The sequence below is a fragment of the Diceros bicornis genome, chromosome 1 (genome assembly GCF_020826845.1).
Source record: "Diceros bicornis minor isolate mBicDic1 chromosome 1, mDicBic1.mat.cur, whole genome shotgun sequence".
Classification (NCBI taxonomy): Eukaryota; Metazoa; Chordata; class Mammalia; order Perissodactyla; family Rhinocerotidae; genus Diceros; species Diceros bicornis.
Window position 1 is genome coordinate 51059996 of NC_080740.1, and position 23802 is coordinate 51083797.

The window sequence follows — 23802 nt, forward strand, 5'->3', positions numbered from 1 at the left end:
GTCAAAACTCTTCTACCTTCTCTCCACATATCTAATTCTATAGCTCAGTAGTTCTTAACATGAGGTACAAAGACCCCTGGGGGGTCCCTGCAACCCTTTCAGGGAGTCTGTGAGGACTTTCCTTTTCCAATAATGTATCTGTGTGAGACTGGATTTTAATACGCTTCAACCAAAACAAGATATCACAAGAGACTGAATGCAGAAGCAGATACGAGAATCCAGCTGTCTTATATTAAGGCAGACATTAAGGAGATTCAAAAATGTAAAACAACGCCACTTTTCTCATCAAATTTTATTTTTGTCTTAGAAAATAGTTATTTCAAAACATATGTTATCTATATTAACATGACAGGGGTTATTGGTGTTATTTTTTAATGAATTGCTAAATAAATACTTTAAAATTTTCTCAGTTTTAATTTCTAATATAGTATATATCAATAAATGTAACCAACAGAAACAAAAGTTCTCTGTGGTCCTCAATAATTTCTAAGTGTGTAAAGGGGTCCTGAGACCAAAAAGTCTGAGAACCACTGCTTACAGTGGGGTACCCAACGGCTCAAAGCCTAAGTCCAAATTCCTCACTGTGGCCCACTGTGTCCTTCGTGATCTGGCTCTTGCCTACTTCTTTATTTCTTTTCACTTCCTTTACTCCTATTCTATGCTTCATCCATACTGATTTATTCACATTTTTTTCCATAGTCTATGATCTCTTGCTCCTAGGTCTGTGCACATGCTATTGCTATTTCATAGAACATTTCTTTTCCCAACCATCAGGTTAATCCTTCAAAGCTTAGGCCTCACTTCTTCAAGGAAGCTTTCCCTGACTCTCCAGGACTGAATAAGGAGCTCCTCCTCATTTCTATCACACCATACTCTTAATCCTATCCAAGAATCAACTACAGTATACTGTAATTGTTGTATTACTTGTCTGATTCCCACTAACTATAAATCAACTGAAGCAGGAACTGTGTCTACTTCCTCACTGTATCCTCAGGGTCTAGTAGAGTACTTGGCATATTATAGGTGCTTGATAAGTATTTGTCGATTAATTGGAAATTTAAAGAAAATAAGAAATGGTGCTCAAATATGCTTGATTCACAATTAAGAATGTGCAACTAAAAGCCATTCGTTATTTAAATTCTGTACTTTATTAAACAGATTAATTTGCTGTTCTATATTAAAACAGAGAAAATGAATTTATCTAGCATCTATAGTGTAATTTATCTTTGTAAGTGATAATGGACTCATATTATTAAAATAAATAGCTTTCAATAAGCCCCTTGAGCTTTGAAAAGTGTCAAATTATAAAGAAAAAAGATTATTTCCTTGTCACATTTTTACTTTATTAAAACCAATGAAATAATTAATACGTGAGTTACGAAAAAGCAGAACTTTTAGTTTTCTATAAAATACACACACTTTCTAAAGTACATGCCTGACACTGAAACTAGCCCACAGTAGGTGCTTAATAATTGCTCATTTGAATGAACGTGAATTATAAAAAATAATATAATGTTGTACTGTTCAAGTTTGAAGAAAAAACTGTTTTCTCCTAGTACATTAACTAATACATGTTTATTAAAATAACTTACAAATAAAAATTCTCACTAAACAGGGAACGAGACAAATATTTATCCTATTCTAACTGCTGTCCACTCTCTAACACACTACATTTCTTTACGCACTAGAAATATGGTCAGCAGCAACTTAATTGAGCTTTCTAGGATAAAACAAATGACCAGAAATTTTAGAAACATTCTGTCACTTTAAAATGTTAAACTTGAACAACAATAGTCAACTAAACAAATTACTAAATAAGCTATTATTCTAATAAATCTTTAAGGAACACCAAATTTTAATACCTGCTCGTCTGAACTACAGGTCATAAAAATGAGGACCATTTTAAAATTATTTTTATGGTTAGGGAAGAGAGAAGGGAGAAAAGTGTAGTACCAGTCTTCCTCAGCTGAAATATTCAAGAGAGTGACTGAGGGCTTTTTAAATCAACGATAGTGCCTTTCAAAGATGCATCAAAGTTAAAAACAAAAAAACAAATTAGATATGTCTTCAGCAGGCCTCTTTTTTCAGATACAAAATAAATATTATGTTCAAATATAGGAAAAGTATGTTTTTCAAATAATACAAATGTTTTACACACTTGCAATTTAAATGCCTTTTCCACTTCTAGTATTTGAAACTCTCTGGTCTTATAAAAGATCTACATTATTAAGAAAGAACTTCAAGTCCTTGTTACACTGTTAACATTTTTTAAACATAAAACCAAAGAAATCATTTACCTATATTTCCAAGTAGTCCATTAATAACTGTGTTATTATCAGCCTTTAACGTACTGTTGTCCTGATTGATGAATTCAAGACTGTCTTGTAGCCTAAGAAGGAGGAGAAAAAAAAAAATTTCAAGATCATTTTATGCTCTTAACGGCTATTGGTTGTATATCCCAATGAAATTTTAACTGCAAAACAGCTTTTTAAGTTTTATTTCCCTATTAGTACTATAAACTAATTAATAATTTAAACCAGAGTTTGGCAAACTATACCTGAGGGCTAAATCCAGCCTGTTGCCTGTTTTTGTAAAAAAAGTTTTATTGGAACACAGCCACACCCATTCATCTATGTATCGTATACGGCTGCTTTAATGTTACAACAGCAGAGTTGAGAAACTACAGCATACTATCTGGCCCACAAAGCCAAAAATATTTACTATCTGGACCTTTACAGAAAAAGGTTACTGATCCTGATTTAAATTACAAAGTTTCCCCTCATATTTTGGACCTAAAAATATTTTCTAAATCTCTGGCATAAAAAAAAAAAAAGAACAAAAATCAAATATCCAAAAGGTATCTTTAGTCCACACATTATAAATGGCCTATATTACTTCTTTTGGTAAATTTTTCAGAATAACAAAAATAAAATTACTTTATGTTTTTAATACAAAGTATCCTTCCTAGAGATTTTAAGAACTGTTGATTAGAACTTAGAAAAGATGAAGAAACTGAGAGGATTACAGCTAAAATCAGTGATTCCAATGTAGGATCTTTAATTTCTACTTTAGTATTAAACTCTTAAAAATTAGCACTTATGGCATCAATTTTGTTTTTTTTGCCGAGGAAGATTTGCCCTGAGCTGACGTCCATTGTCAATATTCCTCATTTTTGGCTTGAGGAAGCTTAGCCCTGAGCTAACATCTGTGCCAATCTTCCTCTATTTTGTATGTGGCTCACCACCACAGCATGGCTGACAAGTGGTGTAGGTCCACACCTGGCAACCGAACCCACAAACCCAGGCCTCCAAAGTGGAGCGCACTGAACTTAACCACTACGCCACAGGGCTGGCCTCTCAAAATTTTTTAAGTGACCATGATATTATAAAAAATACCTCTCCTTTTCCTTCCTTCCTAAAAGAAAAGTTAAAAAAGAGCTACAGGTATCAGAACCTTAGCTAATAAAACCCCTCAGAAGTCTTTTTAGAGCATTTACAATTAATGGAGATTCTTGAGAATTTCTCTAGTTTAGAGTAGGCTCCTTGCTACCTCCTGCTGTTTTTGACTTTGGGTACTCCCATGGACTCTGGCTAGCCAGAATTCTGATTTAGCACCTGCAGAACCCATTTTAGGGGTCTACTACCACCTCACTCTAGCCTCAGTCCATCATTTACTAGATGCTAGCATGTAGCCCATGATCCTGAGATCAGGCCTACCCTTGTTTCAGCTTTGCTATTCTACTCTTGGCACTAACAACTTGTAATATCTCTGTGCCCCACCATATGGCTGACCTAGGCCACTCCTGATTGCAGGATTAATTCTGCAGGGGATCTGAAAACTGAAGAGCACAACCTACAGATGCTAACTCAGTAAGGCACTGCAAAACGGAAAATCAGCATGTCAATCTAACATGGAAATGCAATCAACATTTCATTTCCAGATATAGCTCCTAGCAAATTAGAGAAAGAGAAACCACATTTCCAGTTCTTCAATTAAACTCAAATGAGGAAGCAATCTGGTCTCCATACAGAGAGTGGCTAGATGGATTAAAAAAACAAGATCCAGCAACATGCTGCCTACAAGAGACACACTTTAGCTTTAACGACACACATAGGCTCAATATAAAAGGATAGAAAAAGATATTCCATGCAAGTGGAAACCAAAGGAGACCAGGAGTAGCTATACTTACATGAGACAAAATAGACTTTAAGCCCAAAATGGTAACAAGAGACAAAGATGGTCATATAATGATAAAGGGAATAATTCATCAAGAAGATATAACACTCATAAATATATGCACCTAACATCAGAGCACCCAAACATATTAAGCAAATACTACCAGAACTGAAGGAAGAAACAGACAACAATGCAATAATAGTAGAGGACTTCAATACCCTACTTTCAACAATGGATAGATCACCCTAACAGGAACATTGTACTTGAACCATACTGTAGACCAAATGGAACTAACAGATATACACAGAATATTCCATTCAACAGCAGCAGAATACACATCTCAAGTGCACATGGAACATTCTCCAGGAAAGATCACGATAGATCACAAAATAAGTCTTAGCAAATTTACGAAGACTGAAATTATACTAAGTATCTTTTCTGACTACAATGGTATGAAATTAGAAATCAATAACAGGAGGAAAGCTGGAAAATTCACAAATATGTGGAGATTAAACAACATGCTCCTGAACAACCAATGGGTCAAAGAAGAACTCAAAATGGAAATAGAAAAATATATTGAAACAGGGGCCGCCCCAGTGGCGCAAGCAGTTAAGTGCACACGCTCCGCTGCAGCAGCCTGGGGTTCGCCGGTTCGGATCCCAGGCATGCACTGATGCACCGCTTGTCAAGCCATGCTGTGGCGGTGTCCCATATAAAGTGGGAAGATGGACATGGATGTTAGCCCAGGGCCAGTCTTCCTTTCAGAAAAAAGAAGGGGATTGGCAGATGTTAGCTCAGGGCTGATCTTCCTCACATACACACACACACACAAAAATATACTGAAACAAATCAAAACGGGAGCACAGCATATCAAAACCTATGGGATGTTGCAAAAGCAGTTCTAAGACAGAAGTTTATAGCAATAAATGCCTACATAGTAGTTAAGTTCACGCGCTCTGCATAGGCGGCCCAGGGTTTGTGGGTTTGGATCCTGGGCTCGGACGTACGCACCACTCATCAAGCCATGCTGTGGCAGCATCCCATATACAAAATGGGGGAAGATGGACACATATGTTAGCTCAGGGCTAATCTTCCTCAGCAAAAAGAGGAAGACTGGCAAGGGATATGAGCTCAGGGCCAATCTTCCTCACCAAAAAAAAAAAAAAAACAAAAAAACGAGAAAGATCTCAAATAACCTCACTTTACACCTCAAGGAACTAGAAAAAGAACAAAGTTAACAGAAAGAAGGAAATAACAAAGATCAGGGAGTGAAATAATGAAATACAGACCAGGAAAATAACAGGAAAAAAAAAAACCAAGAGCTGGTTTTCTGAAGAGATACAGAAAATCGACAAATACCTAGACTAACTCAGAAAAAAAAGAGGACTCAAATAAATAAAATCAGACATGAAAAAGGAGACATTAAAACATACCACAGAAATAAAAAGGATCATGAGAGACTACTATGAACAATTATATGCCAACAAACAGGATAACCTAGAAGAAATGGATAAATTCCTAGAAACATACAACACACCAAGGGTGAATCATAAAGAAATAGAAAATCGGAACAGATCAGTATCAAGCAAGGAGATTGAATCACTAATTAAAAATCTCCCAGGGCTAGCCCCGTGGCTTAGAGGTTAAGTGCGTGCGCTCCGGTGCGGGCGGCCCGGGTTCAGATCCCGGGCGCACACCGACGCACTGCTTCTCTGGCCATGCTGAGGCCGTGTCCCACATACAGCAACTAGAAGGATGTGCAGCTATGACATACAACTATCTACTGGGGCTTTGGGGGAATAAATAAAATTATAAAAAAAAAAAAAATCTCCCAACAAAGAAAAGCCCAAGACCAGATGGTTTCACTGTGGCAAATTCTAACAAACATTTAAAGAAGAATTAACACTAATCCTTCTCAAACTCTTCCAAAAATCAAACAGGAGGCAACACTCCCAAACTCATTTTATGAGGCCAGCATTACCCTGACACCAAAGGCAGATAAGGACACCACAAGAAAAGAAAATTATAGACCAATATCTCTGATGAATATAGATGCAAAAATTCTCAACAAAATATTAACAAATTGAATTCAACAGCACATTAAAAGGATCATTCACCATGACCAAGTGGGATTTATTCCTGGGAAGCAAGAACGATTCAATGTATGCAAAGCCAAAGCAATAAATTGGATACACCACATCAACAGAATGAAAGAGAAAAATCATATGATCATCTCAATAGATGCAGAAAAAGCATTTAACAAAATACAACATCCTTTTCGTGATAAAAACTCTCAACAAAGCAGATACAGAAGGAACATCTCAACATAATAAAGGCCATATATGACAAATCTACAGCCAACACCATACTCACTGGTGAAAGGCTGACAGCTTTTCCCCTAAGATCAAGAAGAAGACAAGAATGCCCACTCTCATCACTTTTATATGCCCATTTTCACCACTCCTACTCAACATAGTACTGGAAGTACTAGCCAGAGCAATAAGGCAAGAAATAAAAGGCATTCAAACAGGAAAGAATGAAGTAAAACTATGTTTGCAGATGATATAATTTTATACATAAAAAATCCTAAAGACTCCATCCAGAAACTGCTAGTAAAGTTGCAGGACACAAAATCAACATACAGAAAACAGCTGCATTTCTATAAATAAAGAAAACACTTCCATTCACGATAGCATCAAAAACAACAAAATAGGAATAAATTTACCCAAGGTAAAAGACTTATACACAAAAAATTACAAGCCTTTGATGAAAGAAACTGAAGACGACACAAACAAATGGAAAAATATCCCATCTTCATGGATCAGAAAAATGAATGTTGTTAAAATGTTCATATTACCCAAAGCTATCTATAGATTCAAGGCAATCCCTAGCAAAATTCCAAACTTTTTCACATAAACAGAGAAACAATCCCAAAACTTGTATGGAACCACAAAAGACCCCGATAGCCAAAGCAATCTTGAGAACAAAACTGAAGGCAACACACTTCCTGATTTCGAACTATAATACAAGCTATGGTAATCAAAATAGTATGGTACTGGCATAAAAATAGACAAACAGACCAATCACACAGAACTGAGAGCCCAGAAAAAACTCCTGCATATACGGAGAACTAATATTTGATACGGGAGCCAAGAATACTCAATGGGGAAAGAACAGTCTCTTCAGTAAATGGTGTTGGGGAAACTAGATAACCACGTGCAAAAGAATGAAACTGGAACCCTATCTTAGACCACTCACAAAAATGAACTTGAAATGGATTAAAGACTTAAACATAAGACTCAAAACCACAGAACTCCCAGAAAAAACCACAGGAAAAAAGCTCCTTGACATTGGTCTTGGCAGCAATTTGCTGGCTATAACACCAAAAGTACAAGCACCAAAAGCAGAAATAAATAAGTGGGACTACATCAAATTAAAAAGCTGCTGCACAGCAAAAGAAAATCAACAAAATGAAAAGGCAACCTATGGAATTGGGAGAAAATACTCATAAATCATCATCCAGTAAGGGATATATATATAACTCATACAAATCAATGGCAGAAAAACAAACTACCCAACTGAAAAATGAATAGTTTCTCTGAATATTCAGAAGAAATGAACAGTTTTCCAAAGAAGACATACAAATGGCCAATAGGTACATGAAAAGGTGCTCAACATCACTAATCATCAGGGAAATGAAAATCAAATCACAATGAGGTATCACTTCACACTTGTAAGAATGACTATCATGAAAAAGACAAGAGATATCAAGTGCTGGCGAGGGTGTGGAGAAAAGGGAACCTTTGTGCCCTGATGGTGGGAGTGTAAATTGATACAGCCACTATGGAAAACAGTAAGGAGGTTCCTCAAAAAATTAAAAATAGAACTACCAGATGATCCAGCAATATCATTCCTCAGTATATATCCAGAGAGATTCAAATAAGGATCTCATAGAGACATCCACACTCTCATGTTCACTGCAGCATTACTGACAATAGCCAAAATATGGAGACAACCTGTCTGTCATCAGATGAATAGATAAAAAAAGATGTCGTATATATATACAATGGAATATTATCCATCAATGAAAAAGAATAAATCTTGCCATTTACTACAACCTGAATGAACCTTGAGGACATTACGCTAAGTCAAACACATCAGATAGAGAAAGGCAAATACTGCATAATATCACTTATATGTGGAATCTAAAAAAGCCAAACTCAGAGAAACAAGAGAGCAGATTGGTGGTTACTAGGGGCTAGGGGTGGGGGAAACGGGGAGGTAATAGTCAAAGGGTACAAACTTCAGTTATAAGATTCACAACTTCGAGGGATCTAATGTACAGCATGCTGACTACAGCTAACAATACTTGATTATATACTTGAAAGTTGCTAAGAGAGTAAATCTTAAATATTCTCACCATAAAAAAGAAATGGTAATTATGTGAAGAATGGAAGTGTTAGCTAATGCTACGGTGGTAACCATTTCGCAAAATATAAAAGTATCAAATTAACATGTTTTATACCTTAAATTTACACAATGTTATATGTCAATTATATCTCAATAAAGCTGGGAGAAAAAAATCTGGCCTTCATAAACTTTCAAACTTAAGAGATGGAAGAAAATCTGCATTTATGCTGCAATCCTGAGAGCAGTTCTATTAGTTTTCATACTTTGCATATCTTAAATAATTCATTTCTCCCTGCATCTATAATCACTTACGTATTGAGACTTCCACAGATACTGCTGCCAGTCCGTGCAGTAAAAACCTTGCTGAGCATAAGCTGTGGAGGGGAACTACGAAGAAAAAGAGAGGGAGACAGAGAGCGATCAAAACTAAAACACAAGGATCTTTTCAATTAATAATAAATAAAAATGTGTAAGTCACAGAGACTTCACAGCATAGTTACAACAGCCATGAAGTAGCATTAAACCCACAGAATATCATAAATTGAGGATCTGACATGCTCAATCTGAGTGAAGACTATAAGAAATTTTCTCATCTTCAAAAAAATTAAATATTCTAAAATGGATTCATTAAGAAATATCAGAAAATCCCTCACCGGATCTGATGAATTTTTAAGGTGGATCCTTTGTAGCTCATTGCTACTGAGCCAAACATCATCTCTCCCAGCATACTGGCATCAGAAGAGCACCGAGAACCCTAAACAATAACCGTAACATTAGTAAAACTGCAGAATTTAAAACCTTATAACTATTTCAAACACTACTTTTTATTAAAAATTCCTTTGCTATAGTTATTCTACATAATGGGTTTTTTAAAAATTCTACATTGTACACACTGTTCTGCAGCTTGATTTTCTTCATTTCACAATATCTTACAGACCTAACCATCATTATTATACATAGATTCCTTTTAAGAGCTGCATAGTATTCTACTATACGAAAATACCACAGTTTATCAAGCAGTTCCCTTTACTGATGGACATTTAGGTCACTTCTAGGTTTTTGATATTGCAAATAACGTGCACATAAACATTCTTAACCACATCTTATGCATATGTAATGTTTCTTCAGGACAGATAACAAGAAGTAGAATTCACTGAACATGGAGAAGTTTTTACCACTCCTACTGTGCAAAAGAGGCATTCACAAATGGGGCAAGCTGTATCTATTTCGTATTTTTCAAAGAAGGACTTATTTGAAACATTAGAATATCTTGTTTTCAAATAACTCTGATTAAAGTTATTCTTTTCCATTATTTTTTAATTGTCCTCACAAGCATCAGAAAAAAGCTAAAAACTGAACTCATCCATTTGGTTACTACTTAGATACTGGGGCAAATGTCACTAATTACCTACCAATATCTTATTTCTTATTTTTTGAAGTCCAATTTGCTTCAGGGCAGCAATGTGTCCAACTGAAAAAACTGCATTTCAGAGCCTCCTTTGTAGATAGGATATTTAGAGCTGGTTTCTATATTCAAAGGGTTAAACTAATGGATGGAGTAGCAGCTTTCAGAACTATCCATTTATATACATTCAACAGAGGCCTGGTCAACGAGATATAAATGGAAGTCACTGGAGATGGAGATGCCATATGAGGACCACAAGGCAATAAGTACACATTAACTCTGGCTAAGTAAAAAGATAAGGAAGCCTTGGTCTCTGAGGCCATCTTGAAGTCCATATATCATATCTATATGGTCAACCGCCAGACTTCTTGTCATGAGAGGAAAATAATTCCTAATTTGTTTAAGCCACTGTTTTACAGGTATCCCAATGCAATTCCTAACTGATACAATTATATAATAAAATTGATGAGGAAGATGACCTAAATAACCATCTAAGATAGTAAATGAAAATTACTCACAAATTTCACCAAACCAGTCCATCATGGAAAATCAAGAATCAGTTTTTTTAAAATACTTAAAAGATTCTTCTGGTGGTAACAATAAACTGAAGAGGATCCCCATTTTACAAGCGGAGGCCAGCGAATACATCTGCACATTATTTTTCTTTGTATAATGTGATTTTTTTATTCTTTTGCTTATTTATTGCCTATATGGGGTTAAAAAATCTATATATTTGCATTTTGTCACCTTTCTTAAAAAAAGACATCTTCAAATAGCAATCCATTTCATTATATGTAACTATTTTTATATTAGTTTTTATATATATTTATTTATATATTGTTTTTTCTTTCTCAGTGCTGTAGTCTTAATTTTCTTTTAGTAAACACACAAAGCTAATTTTTAAGGGAAAAAAATCACTTCTGATATACCCAGGTTACTAAAAATAAGCAATTCATCCATTCTTGGGATTTGGTTAAGATAAAATTTTTATTTCAAGGCACAGAGTATTAAGAACAACATTTAAGGCTCTTATTTAAAAGGTCAATGCTTTGCAAGTACTCATTGCCGGAAGCTACTAATCTGTGTAAATCAAAGATAATCTTCTAGTTACCTGAAATCACATTTTATCAAGTGTAGTGAACTACATGCTATAATAATTCAATGCCCTCTTCTTAAAAAAGCAGATTTCCAGGACCATACCAAACCTACTATCAGAGTATCTGGGTGCATGACCTAGGAATCTGTACTTTAAAAAAAAAAATCTCAGGCTGGCTGCGTGGCCTAGTAACGGTTAAGTTTGGCAGACTCCACTTCGCCAGCCCTGGTTTGGTTCCCAGGTACAGACCTACACCGCTTGCCGGTGGCCATAATGTGGCAGCGACCCACATACAAAATAGAGGAAGATTGGCACAGATGTTAGCTCAGGGCAAATCTTCAACAGCAAAAAAAAAAAATCTCTAGGGATTTTGATGCAAAATGAGAATACAATCACTCACTGCTTCAGGGTTTCTACAGTCTGGATCCATTTGCTAACCTTCATTTTTAACTGCATAATATTAGGAAGAAAGGCAAGTTTGCACAACTGCACAAATTAGAAAACATCCAAATTAGCGATAAGTATGATGATGTTACACTGCACAGCACTATTAGGAACTTGTTAAGGTATCATGCCTAAGAGGGAGGAGGAATAGAGGCGGCCAGGGGGAACTAAGTAGTAGCTCCTAATATCTGGATTTTAATAACTTTAGAGCTCTCTCACATATACTGTCACACTGTTATGGCACAAGGGTCAATTTCCATCCAAACGCAATTATCTAATTACAAATAATTAAAAAGTCCAGAATTCTATTTTGGTACTGCTAAATATAAAATACTTGTGATTCACTCGTAAGCTTGGATGACACAAATAAATTCACGTCAGATGACATTTGCTTGGTATGAAACCAAACATCAATCTTAGGTAAAATATAACAAGTTTATATAGAAGTTCCTATGTAGTTACTGATTTACTTCTGCATTTTAAAAGAAGAGCCACATTACTTTTGAAAAATAAAGATGTATATTTCTGATTGTGTATACTTCCGGTCATACTTTAATTTCATACTACAGCTGAACTGTATTATTTTACATTTATCTTCATATTTCAATCATTACAAAGTATATAATAAGAAATTATTACGGTAGCCCAAAAAAGTCTGAATTGGGAAATAAAAGATGCAGAAAATACTCTTGCTACCTATGCCCATAGCTCTCTGTACTTCCCCTATCCTAAAATTTATCAAAGTTCATAAACTAACTTTAATTATCTGTTTCCCCATCTAGAATATAAGTCCCAGAAGGGTAAGGACTAATCCCTGTTATATCCCCACTTCCTAAGATGGTGTACAACACTTTGCAGGTACTCAAAACTATTTGTGAATGAATGAATAAATGACATCAGTGATCTTACCTGGTACTTAGGACACTGGTCTTTTACATCAGAAGATGAAGTCATAGAACTATCCAAAGAGGAAGAACTGTCTCCTCCAGGTTTCAGTTGGCAGCATTTCCCAAAGACTTTAACTTGAGCATCACTACAAAGTTTCTGAAATAGAGATATTATTATTCCTATTCATATTTTAGCAGATTTTCCACCATATACAAATTTAATTATAGCAAAAAAAATCTTTGGAAAAACTCAGGATGAAATAATTCAAAATAACATAATCTTAATATAACGACTATATGCATTTTACTGTATTTTCTCCAGTACAGTTTTCTATTCTTCATCTAATAATTACAGTATTATTGTGGAGTTTGTATTGTGCTTTTCTCACCAACATTATTAAATCATGGGAATTTTTCTATATTACTATGGTCTACAAAATGTTTAATACTAGTGACTTAATAATATACTGCAGCAATTTTCAAATTATTTTGTCTCAAAACCCTTTATGCTCTTAAAAATTACTAAGGACACCAAAGTGCTTTTGTTTATGTGAGTTATATCAATATTTTCTCATATTAGAAATTAAAACTGAGAAATTTAAAAATATTTTTTAATTCAGTTAAACATAACACGCCCATTACAAGTTAACATAAGTAACATATTTTTATGGAAAAAAACTTCTGGGGAGAGATGTAGGGATGGGAGGAGAAATGCAAATGAAACTTTTATATATAAGTTTAACCTTGTGAAATTAGAATGCATTCATGTATTGAACAGTTAAATTTTTAGTAAGAGCTAAGCTTAGGACTAGAAGGTCGTGCAGTCTAGCGTGGAAGAAGAACACATTTCTATTTTTTTTCTTTATTCCTCTTGCTTTCCTGGCCCTCTCCAACAAGTTCTAGAGCATTCACTGCTCACAACTACCCAAGTTGTAGTCTACCAAGGTATCTGATACTCCTAAAAGCATTCTAGTGCTTGATCACAGACACCAGTATGTCCACTCTTCCATGTAAAAGACCTAAGGTAGGTTGTCAGAAGAGGTAATCTGACTGAAATCACAATTTTTTCAAGATAATCGTTTCATAGTTGCCACCATCAGACCAGAGGCATTATAAAAGAGAACATCCGGTAATTCCAAAATCATCTCTAACCAAAAATGTAAAGAGACACCAATGGTAAAGTAAAAACGACAAGGGCTTTAAAACTAAACAGACCTAAACTTAAATCCTGGCTCCTTAGGCAAGTTACTTGACCTCTTTAAGCCTTATCTGTTTAATGTGGAGAAAAACTCTACCTAATGAGTAGATTATTTGTGATAGTTAAGGGGTGGGTAGGGGTGTGTGTGTGTGTGATTATATACTTACATATAAATAAATATATAAAGTGTCCTATACAGTATCTAGAACTAGCACGCTCTTACTCATTTGTAGTTGTAAATATTTTCAGGAAAAAAGTTGAAGTAGGGGCTTAACATAATTGAATACCTACTCTGGAGTTAGGAACTTGACTAGATATTTCCATTTATATTATATTATTTCATTTAAACACTTGCTTAAAATATTGGCATTTTTAGTATTGATATTCTTGGCCACATCTTAATAACTTTACTACTTATGGATCACCAAAAAAAAAATGCTAGGCCTTTAAGTATCTTTTGCATAATACTCAGTGTGGTAAATATTATAATCCATTTTACTAATGAGAAGCCTGAAGCCCAGAGAGGCTAAGTAACTTCACCAAGGTTACAAGAGCTAGTAAGGCTAAAATATACTTAAGACTCAAAACCCAGTTGGCCTGACTTATCCACTATTGCAAACCACCATTTTATCAGTCAACAAAAGTATGCTTACTATGTGTACCAAGTACTAGTGAACAGAGATGAATAAAATAGTCCTTTTCCTCATGGAACTAACAATCTAACAGGGGAAAGAGAAATTTAATAAATAATTAGACAAATATGTATAATGAAATATATATTTCAAGTATGTCTCATAAAATACTAATGATACCAACAGCTAACTCATATAGCACTTACTATCTGGCCAGGTACTATTCTGTTTTACATATGTTTACTCTTTTATTCCTCACAACAACTCTGTGAAGTAGATACTATTATTATGCCCATGTTACAGATGAAGAGGTTAAGGAACTAAGATGTTTAAGTGAACTGCCCAAGAAAGGACTTAACTTAGTCTAGGGAGATCAAGGAAGTGACATTTAAACTGGAAATACTTAAAAAAAGCATAGGAGTTAAGGTGAAAGAGGAAGAGTGGGAGGGCTAGAGACATTCCAGGCTGAGGGAACTACGTATGTCCAACCTCTGAATCAAGAAGCAATTTGCTACAGGGAGGAAAGGGACAAACATACATCAGTTCCAAGACTGAAGAATAAAAGTGTGCACAATAGTGTACACAAAAGCTCTCACATACATACACACACACACACACACACACACCCCTTTCTCCCACCAACTCCCCAGCTGTCCAGCGTGTTTTCTCTTTTCCATTCTCAAGTCACGGCTTTTTTGAAACCAAACAGCAACTTCAGTGGAAGATGGTCTAGTGAGAGGCCAGGCAGAGTCAGCAACCCTGAGGTAGACAAAGGCCTTCTAAGAGCATAATGGTAGGGCAAAAAGGGTTCAGTTTTCTTTTCTTGCCATTTCACTTTCATTCCCAAGGGAAGTGATGCCATACTTTATTTTTAACCCACCAAAACAAACGACACCTCCTACTTATGCATAAGAAATGTTATAAACATCACTGGAAAAAAACTTGGTTTTTTATAAATGGATTATAATTTTTATTAATTTTTTTTACACTTCCAAACAATCACAAACAAGTTGCAAGCTCAGTTCAAAGGATTGTTTGTTTTCTGAACCAAATGGGAGTAAGTTGACTGATACCCCATCAACTCTGAATACTTGAATGTGTATTTCCTACAAACAAGGACATTCCCCTACATAACCACAATACAGCCAAAAATTCAGGCAATTATCATTAATACATTATAGCCATCTAATCCCCCGACTCTATTAAAATTTGACCAGTTGTCTAAATAACGTTCTATAGACCATTATTTAAAAGGATCTAGTTCACAATCGTGCATTGCATTCGTTATATATCTTTAGACTCCTTCAGCGTGGAAAAGTTTCTCAGTCTCTCTTTGACTTTCATGACGTTGACACTTTTGAAGATTACAGGGTAGTTATTTTGAAGACTAAATTTGTTTGATGTTCCCTTATGATAAGACGCAGGTTATACATCTTAAGATGTAATATCACAGAAGTAACACTGTGTTCTCACTGATTCTTATCAGGTGACATATGATTTTGATTTGTCCCATCAGTGATAATACTCTTGATATTGATGATCACTTCATTAAGGTGGTGCCTACCAAGCATCTCCACTGTAAAGAAACTCTTTTCTCCTTTTAATTAATAATATTTTTGTCAGGGGAGATTATGAAACTATATGCTGTTTATATTTATATGCTATAAATATGCTGTTTCTCATCTAACTTTCAATTTATTCATTTATATTAGTATAAACTCATGGTTTCCTATTTTATTCAATGAGTTGTAATCTGCTACTATCATTATTTGTTTTTATGCTAAAGTCTTCCTGATTTGGCCAGTGGGAGCCCCTTCAAGCTGGCTTCTGTGTCCTTTTGACATGTTCCCATCATTCTTTAAGCTTTGGGCACAAGAAGTTTCAGGCTTATCTTTTTCTTTCCCTGCCCCAGCCCAGGCCCCAGTCATTTCCCCAAGGAGTGCTGGTTCCTTTTAGCCGAGAATGAAATTTAGACAAGTTCTAGACGTTAAGTATGCCCTTTATACTGGAATCTCATTGTTCCTAGACGCTCTCAGTGGACAGAGCTGGAGACAATATGTATGTGTCTACATACACACACAGTTTATATCTACATTTATTGTGTTTGTGTATATGTGTGTATACATATATATCTAAACATAAGTTCACAGCAATATCTCTAATTCCAATCCAACACCACAGGCTGCTTCTAGTTTTCGCCCTTATTTCTTAAATTTTTTTTTTATTTGTTTATTTATTTTCCCCCCAAAGCCTCAGTAGATAGTTGTAGGTCATAGCTGCACATCCTTCCAGTTGCTGTATGTGGGACGCGGCCTCAGCATGGCTGGAGAAGCGGTGCGTCGGTGCTCGCCAGGGATCCGAACCCGGGCCGCCAGCAGCGGAGCTCACGCACTCAACCACTAAGCCACAGGGCCGGCCCTCGCCCTTATTTCTAACTCCCTTTTCTGACATAGAGAAAAACACGTCTCTCATTATCCTTGACATATATTTATTTTATCAACTCCCTTGTATGAAACCAGTCTCTCATTTTCCCTGTCACTTCTTCACCTGCATGGACGTTTTCCCCAGGCTCAGATACCCAGGAAAGACGCCCTCTTCTTCCCACTTGGGCACTGATACCCTGTGTCAGTCAATACCTTATATAGATGCTGCCCTCCTCAACCTACCTGGGCTCTGATACTCTGCTTGGGGCCACCGTGCCTCCACCACCTGACATCAGTCTTCAGCCCTACCTAATGGTTTTAGGACAACTGGTTGGAAGGAGAAGAAGCGTGAGAAGAAGGTAGGCATGGGGGATTAAAATTTTTAACGTGGACACGTACCATATTTCATGTTTCAAATTCTATTATCACAACTAAAATTCAAATAAATAACTGGCACTTATATACTATTTCTCAGTTTACAAAAGTCTTTCACATGAATTTTCAACTTTTTTTCTTGTTCTGTCAACTTTTTAAAATATTAAGTTGTGTGTAAATAATCTGTTTATATGATTTCAAAGTCAAAACAATATAAAGAAGTATACATAAAGAAATCTAGGTTCCATCCTTCTTAAACTATCCTATTTCTCACTCCACACATTCCCAATAGGTAAAGTCATTTTTCTTGGTTTATTATTATCCTTCCAGTATTTCTTTTTGCAAATACAAGCATAATATTACTTTTCCTCCTCTCTTACAGAAAAGGTAAGATATTCAGTTCCGCCTTTGCTTTATTCTCCACTAATATCCTGGAGAATCTTTCCATCTATCTTTAGAAATCTTCTTCATTCTTTTATGTGTGTGTGTGTGTGTATATATATATATATACACACAGCTGCATAGTATTCCAGTGTGTAAATATACTATAGCTTATTTAACCAGTCATCTGTTAATGACATTGCTGGTGGAACTGCTGGGTGAAAACGTAAATACATATAATTTTGGTAGATATTGCCAGACTACCCTCCAAGGACATTGTACCATTTCACTCACTCACTTTAACACCAAAGGGTTGTCATTCAACATTTGGGTTTTTGCCAGTCTAAAAGGAAGTAACTAAAATTATAATATAATTTTAATTTTCATTTCCTTTCTTACGAATTAGAGTAAGAATTTTATTAAATGTGTAATGGCCATTCGTATGTGAATTTTCTGCTCCTGTCCTTCACCTAATTTTCTAAGTGGTTCTCCTGTCAATTTCTAGGAACTCTTCATATAGACAGATTGCCACTTAGTTTTTATATTGTAAAAGTGTTTTCCCAGGGTATCATTTGTCTTTTAAACTTTCCTTATGGTGGTGTTTTGTTTTTGCTTTGTTTTGTTTACCAAACAAGTTTTTTTTTTTTAAATCTGATTGTCAAATCAGACTTTACTTTATGTCTTTTACTTTATGCCTTCTGGATTTTAAGTCATAGCTTGAAAGGTCTTCTCCGCTCCAGAGATGTATAGGAACTCACTCAATATTTTCTTTTGTAATGTTATAGTTTTATTTTTTTGCATTTTAATGTTTGATACACTTGAAGTATGAATCCCATTTTATTTTTCTCCTTCTAAATGGCTATCTAATTGTCTTAATACCATTTATTAATCTTTACCCTATTGATTTAATATGATACTTCTATCATGTACTAAATTCCACCACGTATTTGGATCTATTCCTGATCCTCTATTTTGCTCCATTAGTCTTTCTATTTATGTGGCAATAACACATTTTTTTAACTATTGAGATTTTACAATACATTTTCAAATCTAGTAGGGATAGCTCATCCTCACTGCCCTTCTTTTTCAGTTTTCCAATCAATTATTGCTAATTTTTTCCATTTGAACTTTAGAATTCACTATCTAGTTCCAGACACCATCCCCTACCAAAAAAATGTTTGCTTTTTTTTTTTTCAAGTTTGCATTTTTATTGGGATAGCATTATTTTACAAAACAACTTAGAGAAAATGGACAATTTTATGACATTGAGTATTATTCAAAAATTTATTTTACCTTTTCATTTGCTCAAGTAAGCTTTTAGGTACTTCAGGAGACTTCAGAAGTTCTAAAATATAGGTTTTGTTAAGTTTACCCATAGGCACTTTTTAAAATTGCTATTTTAAATGGAGTCATAGCTGTCTTCATATCTTCTAATTGGAAGCTATTTGTATATATCGAGCTGATTTCTGTATATTAACTTTTATACGGATCCAATTACCTAACCAAATCCTATGTTCCAAATTTGATATAATTAAGACTCAACTACTAGCACTTATACAATGCTTCAGAGCATACAGAACTCGCACTCACTGTAATTTGTATTCACCTTTCCAAAGTTATGTGAACTTGCTGATGTACAACTTTAGCCTTGTATACAACCAATGAAAGCTGAAACATGTGAATGATCATATAACTTCACAGGGAACTCATGAAATAGCATTGTACTATCGTTAAAACAAAAGCAATTTCCAAGATAAGGATATCATGTGATCAAATCACACTGGATCCATTTTGCTACATCAGTGTTCAAAGAAATCACATCCCAATAATTTTTACATTTCAGCTATAAGATGAATAAGGTCTGAGGATTGAATGTAAAAAAATAAAAATAAAAATAAATTTTTATAAACCAGGGAAGTTCCTTTATTAAAATCATTTAATGTAATCACTTTAATCAGGTTTTACAGTTCAACAGTCATTTCTCATACAATATAGCAGAGTTGTAAAGTATGTGTTCTGAGAAAGCTATACACTGATTAATAATTTTATTTCAGCATTGTAAGACAGTATTTAGGCATACAGAGTACTTTACTTTCCAAAACAAAATCAAAGCATTTATGTAACTTATTAGCCATAGAATTTAAAATGTAAGAAAATACACAGCACCCTCATTTCCTTTCAAAAACCATTACATATACTCTAAACACACAGTGTTTGCTTTGCATGGAAATACAGAAATTATTTGCTTATACTTATAAGGTGCTATCATGTTCTTTATAGAGAATTTCTTGGTTCACCCAAATCCAGAAATGAAATCAGTATTCCATTGTGAAATACTGCCTTCTTTCCCATCCCAGATGAAAGGTACTCAAGAGTGAATTATGATGATCTACCATCTTTAGAAAGAAAATTATCTGTCATGTCTGAGACCTCAACAGTATTTTTACAATGGCCATTCTTAATGCTGATATGGCTTCAAAGTAAACAAGTTTCATTAATATGATTTTGATCCAATTAATTACACTCGAACTTATTTAGTGAGCCCAAGTACTACTATCTTCTACTCCTATCTGACAACTTTCAAATAAATTTTTTTCAAACATAATCCTAAAATTCAGATTCAAGCTGATATTAAATTGCCTAAGAAACTTACAGCTGTTTCCAAATTAGAAAATGTTAATTTCTTTTAGGTAAAGAGAACAGAGTAAAGCAATTTGGTAGGACTCACATTCTAAAGCTTGGCTCTCCATTTATAATTCATGATGACATTACTTTGTCAACATTAAGATAGAACTTTCTCTCAAAAAACTTTTGGTAAACTATATGGCCAAATTAATATTTATAATCCTTATTCTCTCTTATAGATTATTTTAAACTAAGAAAGAGGAGGACATGAGAAGTGACTTAAACATTTATCGTATTAAAATAGAATGTTGCTGTGCAAAGACAAGCTGAACGATTTACCTTTATCCAGCAAACTGCTAATGCCTAAACTATCTCACCATTATGTATGGACCCAAAATACTTTTACAAGTTTAAAATTATCATTTATATCACACAGTCCTTCTTTGCCTATATAGAACCCACATGATTTGATGCTCCAAGGGTACAGGTACAGTAAAGTAGATGAAAAAAAACACTTCAAGATTCAAACAGCCTGCAATTTGGGCGAAACAATGGGTATTTCAACGCGTTCTGTAGTGTTCAAAAGGAACATATGAAATATCCATGAAAATATTTACAAGATTTTGATAATAAACTTCCTAACTGTATTTAAAATTGATCAAAATATGTCCTGAGCACTTACCATATGTGAGGCAATGTACAGCTTAGGAAACAAAGGTAAGTAACAGACACATTTCTTACTTTGGTTTTCTTTCTCCAGTCTAATAACAAATACACTACAAATATATCTATGATATAAAAGTCTATGAAAGATTCTGAGCAAAGGATTATGAGAATTCGGATGGCGAAGAAAAGAAACATACCTAGAGGAATCAGAAAGGATTCATAAAATTGTGATAAAATGAATTTTGAAAGAGAATAAATCTTCATCTAGGGAGACAGCACAGAGGATGACGACTTATAAAACAAGTGAGACTGGAGGTATTCAAGCCTGTTTGATTTCTAGTCACTGATGAGTCTAGAGAAAAGTTTTAAAAAGAAGCAGCAGGCTTATAGGAAAATTTCAGAGGAAATGAGGAATGAGTGGATGGTATGAGATTAGAGTTAGCAGACCAATTACTATGGAGACATAAAGAGACAGAGAGGGGACTAAGAGACACCAAGAAGAGACAAGAGAAGAAACCAAGAAAAGACACTGAAGAGAGACCAAGAGATAGGAGATACTGAGAAAAGACACTGAGGAGAGGCTAAGAGATAGTAAGACAGAGACTGAGAAACACCAACAGACACTTAGAGGGTGAAAGAGAGACAGACAGAAAAAGACAAAAGGACACATAAATGAAGCAGAAAGTAAAAGGATAATTATTTTGTTGGTCTTGGGTAAAAAGGCTTTGTGAAAGCTTGCAAAGAAGCAAGCTAACTGAGAGGGAATAAGGAAGACAGCAGGAGAGAAGACTAATAAGACTAATGAAGCATCTTCCCAGAAAAGGTGGGTAGGGAGGGTTCAAGAAACAGCAGGAGTTGAGACTCATAGGGCTGTTTAAGGTAAAAAGGAAGAACACTGAAGAAACACAAAACAGGGCCGTCCTGGTGGCGTAGTGGTCAAGTGCGCGCGCTCCCCTGCGGCGACCCGGGGTTTGGATCCCAGGTGTGCACTGACGCACCGTTTGTCAAGCCATGCTGTGGCTGCGTCCAATATAAAGTGGAGGAAGATGGGCACGGATGTTAGCCCGGGGCCAGTCTTCCTCAGCAAAAAGAGGAGGATTGGCAACAGATGTTAGCTCAGGGCTACTCTTCCTCACACACACAAAAACGAAAAGAGACACAATAAATAGCATTAATCAAGATGAATAGTAAAGGAGAGGTCATACACTGCAATTCAATAGAACACTATCAAGCACAAAGAAAAACCTCAATAAATATTTGCTAAAAAAATAATCAAAATAATTGATCAACGTCAACCTGTCTGCCTCAGCCTAGTTCTGCTGAGCTATCAGTAGTCTAAACACAAAGATGACAATTTTTTTTCTCATGACGAGAACTTTTAAGATCTACTCTTTTAGCAACTTTCAAATATACAATACTATATTATTAACTATAGTCACCACACTGTAGATCACATCTCCACGACTTGTTATAACTGGAAGTTTCTACCTTTGACTTCTGCCACCCATTTAGTCCACTTCCCACCCCCACACCTGTTAACAACCACTTATCTGTTCTCTGTGTCTATGCGTTAGGTTTTTCTCAGATTCCACATTTAAGCGAAATCATACGGTATTTGTCTTTCTCTGTCTGACTTATTTCACTCAGCATAATGCCCTTAAGATCCATCCATATCATTGCAAATGGCAAGATTTCCTTCTTTCTCATGGCTGAATAATATTCCATTGTATATATATATACCACATCTTCTTTATCCATTCATCCGTTGATGGACATTTAGGTTATTTCCTTATCTTGACTATTGTGAATAATGCTGCAATGAACGTGGGAATGCAGGTATCTCTTCAATATCTTGTTTTCATTTCCTCTGGATATATACCCAGAAGTGGAACTGCTGCATCACATGATAGTTCTATTTTTAATTTTTGGAGGAACCTCCATACTGTTTTTCATAGTGGTCGCACCAATATACATTCCCACCAACAGTGCACCAGGGTTTGCTCTTCTCCATACCCTTGCAAACACTTGTTACTTCTTGTCTTTTTGATAACAGCCATTTTGACAGGTGTGAGGTGATATCTCACAGTGATTCTGATTTACATTTCCCTGATGATTAGTGATGTTGAGCATCTTTTCATGTACCTGTTTACCATCTGTATGTCTTTTTTGGAAAAATGTCTATTCAGATCTTCTGCCCATTTTTTAATTGGATTGTCTCTTTGTTATTGAGGTGTATGAACTCCTCATATAGTTTGGATATTAACCCCTTATCTGATATATGATTTGCAAATATCTTCTCCCATTCGGTATGTTGCTTTTTCATTCTGTCAATGGTTTCCTTTGCTGTGTAGAAGCTTTTTAGTTTGACATACTTCCATTTGTTTATTTTTGTTTTTGTTGCCCTTGCCTTTGAAGTCAGATCCAAAAATACATGCCTAAGACGGGTGTCTAGGAACTTACCACCTATGTTTTCTTTTAGGAGTTTTATGGTTTCAGGTTTTACATTCAAGTCTTTAATCCATTTGGAGTTAATTTTTGTGTATGGTGTAAGTTAAGGGTCTACTTTCATTTTTTCGCATTGGCTGTCCAGTTTTCCCAACACCATTTGTTGAAGTGACTTTCCTTTCTCCAATGTATGTTCTTGGCTCCTTTGTCAAAGATTAGCTGTCCATAGATGTGTGGGTTTATTTCTGGCCTCTCCATTCTATTCCATTGATCTGTGTGTCTGTTCTTGTGCCAGTACCATGCTGTTTTGCTTACTATAGCTTTGTAGTATATTTTGAAATCAGGGAGTGTGGTACCTCCAGCTTTGTGCTTTTTTCTCAGGATTCCTTTAGCTATTCGGGGTCTTTTGTTGTTCCATATAAATTTTAGGATTCTTTGTTTTATTTCTGTGAAAAGTGTTGGAACTTTGGTAGGGATTGCATTGAATCTATAGATTGCTTTAGGAAGTATGGACATCTTAACTGTGTTAATTCTTCCAATCCGAGAGCACGGAATATCTTTCCATTTCTTTGTGTCTTCAATTTCTTTCATCAATGCCTTATATAGTTTTCAGTGTGCAGGTCTTTCACCTCCTTGGTT

The 23802-nt window shown here is 35.2% G+C and overlaps 1 protein-coding gene across 2 annotated transcripts in view; it reads right to left on the bottom strand.

Moving 5' to 3' along the window:
* The window catches only part of FNIP1 (folliculin interacting protein 1), a 133708-nt gene that overhangs the window by 52841 nt on the left and 57065 nt on the right, over positions 1-23802 (bottom strand). For both annotated transcript variants that reach the window (XM_058540016.1, XM_058540007.1), the window contains exons 3-6: positions 12441-12575; positions 9240-9340; positions 8899-8973; positions 2298-2389 (exon numbers count right to left, since the gene is read on the bottom strand). In XM_058540016.1, the coding sequence (XP_058395999.1) occupies positions 2298-2389; positions 8899-8973; positions 9240-9340; positions 12441-12575 (403 nt within the window). The remainder of the gene's footprint in view (positions 1-2297; positions 2390-8898; positions 8974-9239; positions 9341-12440; positions 12576-23802) is intronic.